Genomic DNA, 10,133 nt, shown 5'->3' on the forward strand with positions numbered 1-10,133 from the left:
GGAGAGACTAAGGACACAATCCTGGGTCAGGAGGTGTAGAGAGACTAAGGACACAATCCTGGGTCAGGAGGTGTAGAGAGACTAGGGACACAATACTGGGTCAGGAGGTGTAGAGAGACTAGGGACACAATCCTGGGTCAGGAGGTGTAGAGAGAGAGACTAGGGACACAATCCTGGGTCAGGAGGTGTAGAGAGACTAGGGACACAATCCTGGGTCAGGAGGTGTAGAGAGACTAGGGACACAATCCTGGGTCATGGGGTGTAGAGACACTAGGGACACAATCTTGGGTCAGGAGGTGTAGAGACTAGGGACACAATCCTGGGTCAGGAGGTGTAGAGACTAGGGACACAATCCTGGGTTGCTTTTGTCCAGTTCTTGAGCCTTGTAGGTGATATCCTAGCTCTTGTAAACATATTGGACCAGAGCTAATGATATCCTTATGTAGGCTATTGTAAAACGCCTTGGACCAGAGCTAGTGATATCCTTCTGTAGGCTATTGTAAAACGCCTTGGACCAGAGCTAGTGATATCCTTTTGTAGGCTATTGTAAAATGCCTTGGACCAGAGCTAGTGATATCCTTTTGTAGGCTATTGTAAAATGCCTTGGACCAGAGCTATTGATATCCTTTTGTAGGCTATTGTAAAATGCCTTGGACCAGAGCTAGTGATATCCTTTTGTAGGCTATTGTAAAATGCCTTGGACCAGAGCTATTGATATCCTTTTGTAGGCTATTGTAAAATGCCTTGGACCAGAGCTAGTGATATCCTTATGTAGGCTATTGTAGCTGTGCCTCTAGCCCTGGAGTGGAATTTGGAATAAATTATTTACCCCACCAATTTCTATTCACTCTGATGGGTCTCCCTATAACATGAGGTTGTAGATGATGTTGTGATGATGGGTCTCCCTATAACATGAGGTTGTAGATGATGGGTCTCCCTATAACATGATGTTGTAGATGATGGGTCTCCCTATAACATGAGGTTGTAGATGATGGGTCTCCCTATAACATGAGGTTGTAGATGATGGGTCTCCCTATAACATGGGGTTGTGATGATGGGTCTCCCTATAACATGGGGTTGTAGATGATGTTGTAGATGATGGGTCTCCCTATAACATGATGTTGTATATGATGGGTCTCTCTATAACATGGGGTTGTAGATGATGTTGTAGATGATGGGTCTCCCTATAACATGATGTTGTATATGATGGGTCTCTCTATAACATGGGGTTATAGATGATGGATCTCCCTATAACATGGGGTTGTAGATGATGTTGTAGATGATGGGTCTCCCTATAACATGATGTTGTATATGATGGGTCTCTCTATAACATGGGGTTGTAGATGATGGGTCTCCCTATAACATGGGGTTGTAGATGATGTTTTAGATGATGGGTCTCCCTATAACATGGGGTTGTAGATGATGGGTCTCCCTATAACATGATGTTGTGATGATGGGTCTCCCTATAACATGATGTTGTAGATGACGGGTCTCCCTATAACATGATGTTGTGATGATGGGTCTCCCTATAACATGATGTTGTAGATGATGGGTCTCCCTTTAACATGGGGTTGTAGATGATGGGTCTCCCTATAACATGATGTTGTAGATGATGGGTCTCCCTATAACATGGGGTTGTAGATGATGGGTCTCCCTATAACATGATGTTGTAGATGATGGGTCTCCCTTTAACATGGGGTTGTAGATGATGGGTCCCCCTATAACATGATGTTGTAGATGATGGGTCTCTCTATAACATGGGGTTGTAGATGATGGGTCTCCCTATAACATGATGTTGTAGATGATGTTGTAGATGATGGGTCTCTCTATAACATGGGGTTGTAGATGATGGGTCTCTCTATAACATGGGGTTGTAGATGATGGGTCTCTCTATAACATGATGTTGTAGATGATGGGTCTCTCTATAACATGATGTTGTAGATGATGGGTCTCTCTATAACATGATGTTGTAGATTATGTTGTAGATGATGGGTCTCTCTATAACATGATGTTGTAGATGATGGGTCTCTCTATAACATGATGTTGTAGATGATGGGTCTCTCTATAACATGGGGTTGTAGATGATGGGTCTCCTTATAACATGATGTTGTAGATGATGGGTCTCCCTATAACATGGGGTTGTAGATGATGTTGTAGATGATGGGTCTCCCTATAACATGGTGTTGTAGATGATGGGTCTCCCTATAACATGGGGTTGTAGATGATGGGTCTCCCTATAACATGATGTTGTAGATGATGTTGTAGATGATGGGTCTCTCTATAACATGGGGTTGTAGGTGATGGGTCTCTCTATAACATGAAGTTGTAGATGATGGGTCTCTCTATAACATGGGGTTGTAGATGATGGGTCTCTCTATAACATGATGTTGTAGATGATGGGTCTCCCTATAACATGGGGCTATAGATGATGGGTCTCCCTATAACATGATGTTGTAGATGATGGGTCTCTCTATAACATTGGGTTGTGATGATGGGTCTCCCTATAACATGATGTTGTAGATGATGGGTCTCCCTATAACATGATGTTGTAGATGATGGGTCTCCCTATAACATGATGTTGTAGATGATGGGTCTCCCTATAACATGGGGTTGTGATGATGGGTCTCCCTATAACTTGGGGTTGTGATGATGGGTCTCCCTATAACATGATGTTGTAGATGATGGGTCTCTCTATAACATGATGTTGTAGATGATGGGTCTCTCTATAACATGGGGTTGTAGATGATGGGTCTCTCTATAACATGATGTTGTAGATGATGGGTCTCTCTATAACATGATGTTGTAGATGATGTTGTAGATTATGGGTCTCCCTATAACATGATGTTGTAGATGATGGGTCTCTCTATAACATGATGTTGTAGATGATGGGTCTCTCTATAACATGATGTTGTAGATGATGGGTCTCCCTATAACATGATGTTGTAGATGATGGGTCTCCCTATAACATGATGTTGTAGATGATGGGTCTCCCTATAACATGAGGTTGTAGATGATGGGTCTCCCTATAACATGAGGTTGTAGATGATGGGTCTCCCTATAACATGGGGTTGTAGATGATGGGTCTCCCTATAACATGGGGTTGTAGATGATGGGTCTCCTTATAACATGATGTTGTAGATGATGGGTCTCCCTATAACATGGGGTTGTAGATGATGGGTCTCGGGTCTCCTTATAACATGATGTTGTAGATGATGGGTCTCCCTATAACATGGGGTTGTAGATGATGTTGTAGATGATGGGTCCCCCTATAACATGGGGTTGTAGATGATGGGTCTCTCTATAACATGGGGTTGTAGATGATGTTGTAGATGATGGGTCTCCTTATAACATGAGGTTGTAGATGATGGGTCTCCCTATAACATGGGGTTGTAGATGATGGGTCTCCCTATAACATGGGGTTGTAGATGATGGGTCTCCCTATAACATGGGGTTGTAGATGATGTTGTAGATGATGGGTCTCTCTATAACATGGGGTTGTAGATGATGTTGTAGATGATGGGTATCCCTATAACATGAGGTTGTAGATGATGGGTCTCCCTATAACATGGGGTTGTAGATGATGGGTCTCCCTATAACATGGGGTTGTAGATGATGGGTCTCCTTATAACATGATGTTGTAGATGATGGGTCTCCCTATAACATGGGGTTGTAGATGATGGGTCTCCCTATAACATGATGTTGTAGATGATGGGTCTCTCTATAACATGGGGTTGTAGATGATGGGTCTCTCTATAACATGGGGTTGTAGATGATGTTGTAGATGATGGGTCTCCCTATAACATGGGGTTGTAGATGATGGGTCTCTCTATAACATGGGGTTGTAGATGATGGATCTCCTTATAACATGATGTTGTAGATGATGGGTCTCCCTATAACATGGGGTTGTAGATGATGTTGTAGATGATGGGTCTCTCTATAACATGGGGTTGTAGGTGATGGGTCTCTCTATAACATGGGGTTGTGATGATGGGTCTCCCTATAACATGAGGTTGTAGATGATGGGTCTCCCTATAACATGATGTTGTAGATGATGGGTCTCCCTATAACATGATGTTGTAGATGATGTTGTAGATGATGGGTCTCCCTATAACATGGGGTTGTAGATGATGGGTCTCCCTATAACATGAGGTTGTAGATGATGGGTCTCCCTATAACATGATGTTGTAGATGATGGGTCTCCTTATAACATGGGGTTGTAGATGATGGGTCTCCCTATAACATGAGGTTGTAGATGATGGGTCTCCTTATAACATGGGGTTGTAGATGATGGGTCTCCTTATAACATGGGGTTGTAGATGATGGGTCTCCTTATAACATGGGGTTGTAGATGATGGGTCTCCTTATAACATGGGGTTGTAGATGATGGGTCTCCTTATAACATGATGTTGTAGATGATGGGTCTCCTTATAACATGGGGTTGTAGATGATGGGTCTCCCTATAACATGAGGTTGTAGATGATGGGTCTCCTTATAACATGAGGTTGTAGATGATGGGTCTCCCTATAACATGAGGTTGTAGATGATGGGTCTCCTTATAACATGGGGTTGTAGATGATGTTGTAGATGATGGGTCTCCCTATAACATGATGTTGTAGATGATGTTGTAGATGATGGGTCTCCCTATAACATGGGGTTGTAGATGATGGGTCTCCCTATAACATGAGGTTGTAGATGATGGGTCTCCCTATAACATGAGGTTGTAGATGATGGGTCTCCCTATAACATGGGGTTGTAGATGATGGGTCTCCCTATAACATGGGGTTGTAGATGATGGGTCTCCTTATAACATGATGTTGTAGATGATGGGTCTCCCTATAACATGGGGTTGTAGATGATGGGTCTCGGGTCTCCTTATAACATGATGTTGTAGATGATGGGTCTCCCTATAACATGGGGTTGTAGATGATGTTGTAGATGATGGGTCTCCCTATAACATGATGTTGTAGATGATGTTGTAGATGATGGGTCTCCCTATAAAATGGGGTTGTAGATGATGGGTCTCCCTATAACATGGGGTTGTAGATGATGTTGTAGATGATGGGTCCCCCTATAACATGGGGTTGTAGATGATGGGTCCCCCTATAACATGGGGTTGTAGATGATGGGTCTCTCTATAACATGGGGTTGTAGATGATGTTGTAGATGATGGGTCTCCTTATAACATGGGGTTGTGATGATGGGTCTCTCTATAACATGGGGTTATAGATGATGGGTCTCCCTATAACATGGGGTTGTAGATGATGGGTCTCCCTATAACATGGGGTTGTAGATGATGGGTCTCTCTATAACATGGGGTTGTAGATGATGTTGTAGATGATGGGTATCCCTATAACATGAGGTTGTAGATGATGGGTCTCCCTATAACATGGGGTTGTAGATGATGGGTCTCCCTATAACATGGGGTTGTAGATGATGGGTCTCCTTATAACATGATGTTGTAGATGATGGGTCTCCCTATAACATGGGGTTGTAGATGATGGGTCTCCCTATAACATGATGTTGTAGATGATGGGTCTCCTTATAACATGGGGTTGTAGATGATGTTGTAGATGATGGGTCTCCCTATAACATGGGGTTGTAGATGATGGGTCTCCCTATAACATGGGGTTGTAGATGATGGGTCTCCCTATAACATGGGGTTGTAGATGATGGGTCTCCCTATAACATGAGGTTGTAGATGATGGGTCTCTCTATAACATGATGTTGTAGATGATGGGTCTCCCTATAACATGATGTTGTAGATGATGTTGTAGATGATGGGTCTCCCTATAACATGGGGTTGTAGATGATGGGTCTCCCTATAACATGATGTTGTAGATGATGGGTCTCCCTATAACATGATGTTGTAGATGATGTTGTAGATGATGGGTCTCCCTATAACATGGGGTTGTAGATGATGGGTCTCCCTATAACATGAGGTTGTAGATGATGGGTCTCCCTATAACATGATGTTGTAGATGATGGGTCTCCCTATAACATGATGTTGTAGATGATGTTGTAGATGATGGGTCTCCCTATAACATGGGGTTGTAGATGATGGGTCTCCCTATAACATCAGGTTGTAGATGATGGGTCTCCCTATAAAATGGGGTTGTAGATGATGGGTCTCCCTATAAAATGCGGTTGTAGATGATGGGTCTCTCTATAACATGGGGTTGTAGATGATGTTGTAGATGATGGGTCTCCCTATAACATATCTATAAGATTAGTAACAGCCTAGTCTAGTAGCTCCCCATCTTCCCTATAACATATCTATGAGATTAGTAACAGTCTAGTAGCTCCCCATCTCCCTATAACATATCTATGAGATTAGTAACAGCCTCGTCTAGTGCAACAGTAATACAACAGCTCTATTCCACTACCAGGAAATAGACTTTGACCGGTGAGATCCATTTTGAATAGGCTACATGTCAACACTGTGACTTGTTCTATGGTTTTGGGACATGTGACACTGTCATTTCTAATAAGCTATCACCAGGCAGTGGTTCCTGTATGGTGTGAGTGACTGACAGGGAAATGTTTTAAATTGAACCTTTATTTAACTAGGAAAGTCAATTAAGAACACATTATTATTTACAATGACGGCCTACACCGGCCAAACCCAAACCCAAGACCAAGAACCAAAATTAGTGAGTATATGGCAGGCTGGGGCTACCAAACTGCTGCCCTGATTGGACAACAACAGCAATGAGTAGCCCAACTAGAGGCTGAGGCTACCAAACTGCTGCCATGATTGGACAACAACAGCAATGAGTAGCCCAACTAGAGGCTGAGGCTACCAAACTACTGCCATGATTGGACAACAACAGCAATGAGTAGCCCAACTAGAGGCTGAGGCTACCAAACTGCTGCCCTGATTGGACAACAACAGCAATGAGTAGCCCAACTAGAGGCTGGGGCTACCAAACTGCTGCCCTGATTGGACAACAACAGCAATGAGTAGCCCAACTAGAGGCTGAGGCTACCAAACTGCTGCCATGATTGGACAACAACAGCAATGAGTAGCCCAACTAGAGGCTGAGGCTACCAAACTACTGCCATGATTGGACAACAACAGCAATGAGTAGCCCAACTAGAGGCTGAGGCTACCAAACTGCTGCCCTGATTGGACAACAACAGCAATGAGTAGCCCAACTAGAGGCTGGGGCTACCAAACTGCTGCCCTGATTGGACAACAACAACAATGAGTAGCCCAACTAGAGGCTGAGGCTACCAAACTGCTGCAGTGATTGGACAATGGCAATGAGTAGCCCAACTACTGCATTCTCAAATAACATAAGCTACTATTGTTATATTACTCTAATTATGTCAGAGGAGAAAGAACAGCCATCTCTGGTATGGAGGATTTAGTGGGGGTACCCATTCTTGACCTGTCAGCGTGCAAGTTTGGAATTGGACATTACAGTTAGAAGTGGGAGCTAATTTGTTAGGCCGAGCCTGAGGTCCAATGGTACTAAGGTACCTTTCAAGTGATAGCAACATTCAACCAAGTAGCCTAAGACAATTCATTGTTATTGAATTACATTGAATTCATTTGGGTTAAAAAAATATATACAAGAATGTGTACATTGTATTCCCAGAGGATAGTACTTCAAATTATAACACTAGTTGGTACTTTAGACCGTGTCTCCAGACAATGTACAAGTAGAAGCTGTTAAACTTATTGTCAATACATTCATTGTGGTATTCATTCTTCATCATTGTAGTAGGCTGCATCCACACAATCACTTACCTTCAAAATAACGTGCCATATTCCAGAATGTTATAAAGGATCAATAATCAGAAATCACCTATGGAGGTCAAATGTTCTGTACAAATCCAATATCGGTATTTCCACTAGGCAGCGTATCAAGTTATCAAGGATATTCAACTATAACTATATTGAAACGAAATTGGTCAAATAGTCCAATAAAATGTAAGACATATTCCAGAAGAAAAATAACGTTTTTTTTTTGTGTTTTTTTGTAAAACCCCAAATGGTCATTCAGTCATTCATCTATATGGCCACCCCAGTGCAGAATGGACTGCTGAAGCCATAACTTGCTAGAGCACTCCTCTCTCACAAATGAAATCCTTTTCGCAATTCCTCCACCGCCCGCACTTTCCAAAGCGTGACAACCCGACCTTTATTCCATCAATCGTTTATCTCCCTTGACTTCAGCCTAATGAAACGCACCCTCCGACTGTAGCCTACCTATTGGTATTTATGTACGCTATATTTCACAAATACAATTAGCCTATGCCTTGTACGGGTTTCGGGTCTGCCCCTTTCCCAGGCAAATAAACCACGTCACATGTCCTCCCGGACTGGCGATGGACCTTTTGGTGCTTTCAAGACAACTTGGAACTAAAAAATCATTTTTAAAAATATATAAAAAAGTCAAAATCATGACGTCAGTGATCTTCAGGTCAACAAAGATGCCCTTGTTTCCCACTTGGAATTCCAAGTTGGATGACGATTCAAAACTATTTTTTTCCAGTAGGAGCTAGTTTTCTCCCCCCGAGTTCCCAGTTGTCATGAACGCATTGAAGGCGGAGATTTCACAAGTTCCCAGTGGGTTTGAACGCGGCATTTGCTTCTACTAATATACTCCCTCTCTTGCTTTAGCCTCGCCTCCATGATATCTTATATATATATATATATATATATATATATATATTAAGATAGCCTAGCGTAGACAATCAGATAGATACAGTAAATCTGTAACATATTAAAGCCAGCATAGACCCGGCCCACACGAATAACCGATCTATAGGTCTAGTCTAACCTTAAAATAAATGTAGCTTAGTGGTATATCGAATGTTAGGTACATTCCCGAATGCAGAACGATGGATGCGGAAATGATGGGGACAGGTTGTTACGTTTTTTTCCACTGTATAGCATAGCCTACACATCAAACACGAATTATACATGATTGAAAAAATAACATTGCAACATTATTACCAGATCAACTGGCTATTGTTTCTATTCGTTTTCCAATACATTCAGAATGTGCTATGACAATGTAGATAGCCTACCCAATAATAGGCCTACAAAGATCAAACCACTCGTAGTGCTATTGGGCTACTCTTGTAACTTCTCTTTTACGACGACAGTTATGATTATTGGCACCCAGCAAGGTATTGGACAATTTATTTGAGCTAATAAATGCATTTCCTTACTGTTTGGCTTGTAGGATGTTGGCGACAGGAAAATCGTGCGATAGGCTTGTCCAAGTATGGACACAACCGCGGAGACCGGTGAAATTAGCGCAACTAATGTCCCTTTGGGAGTTTATTTACATTAAAATGACATGCAACACACTGTATTGAATATTGGGCAGGTATTTTAGTAATTAGTTCACACAAAACACGATAATAGATTAATTTGATCAAAATGATATAGAAATGCCATTCCAAAACAAGGACCAATGAAAAGCTTGTATCCGAATGCTGTGGCCAATGAAAATGCAGTTTTTCACGACGTTCCTGAACCCCAAATACCAGAACCACGACATCGATGCCACGTCAATGAACACATTCATACTAATGGGTTCATAGCTAGAGCAGGCCTGGGCAACTCGAGGCCTGATTAGTGTCATACTTTTCCCCCCCAGCTAAAACACAGGACTCCAATGATCATCTTCAGTTTAAAACGCAAATAAAGTTATCAGCTGTGTTTGCTAGGGACAGGGGGGGGACACACACACCACTCCGGCCTGGAGTTGCCCATCCCGGAATTAGGCCTACAGGTATTTGGGTTAGAAACCAGACTATTAACATGGAACGTAAGTAAAAATGTCAGTTACAGAATGCTTACGAACATGGTCACTCAGTGATTTTAAATAATGTTCTGATTGAATTGCAGTACTTAAGTCCTTACGACTCAAATGGAAGGACCACATCAAAGCAATGCAAGTCAAGGAAAATCTGATATAGGACATTCTGGGTGTAAACTATATATAATTTAACATTATGGATCACACTCCCTCCGGCTAATCTTAATATTTGTTTTACTAAATATAGTTTATAATAGATGCTGCACTGTTGAAAGGAGAGCTGGCAAGCTAGCACGTCATTATACTGTGGCTAGCTACACTATTCATAGGACTAATAAAATGTTGATTTGTGTA

General features: G+C 42.1%; 1 protein-coding gene across 3 annotated transcripts in view; it reads right to left on the reverse strand.

Annotated features, from left to right (window-relative positions):
* Nucleotides 1-9,537, reverse strand: part of LOC110531757 (UTP--glucose-1-phosphate uridylyltransferase) — a 65,104-nt gene extending 55,567 nt beyond the window's left edge. The window contains exon 1 of one of the 3 annotated variants that reach the window (XM_090183999.1): nt 9,184-9,537. Coding sequence is in view for 1 of the 3 variants with exons in the window: in XM_090183988.1 (XP_090040114.1) it covers nt 7,754-7,772 (19 nt within the window). In the remaining 2 variants the exon portion in view is untranslated. Of the gene's footprint in view, nt 1-7,753 lie in introns of all 3 variants that reach the window. The other 2 variants (XM_090183988.1, XM_090184010.1) reach the window with 2 other exon arrangements.
* Nucleotides 9,538-10,133: the final 596 nt, after the last annotated feature.

This window comes from Oncorhynchus mykiss, chromosome 1 (assembly GCF_057628025.1).
Source record: "Oncorhynchus mykiss isolate SJ-2025 chromosome 1, ASM5762802v1, whole genome shotgun sequence".
In the NCBI taxonomy this organism is placed as follows: domain Eukaryota; kingdom Metazoa; phylum Chordata; class Actinopteri; order Salmoniformes; family Salmonidae; genus Oncorhynchus; species Oncorhynchus mykiss.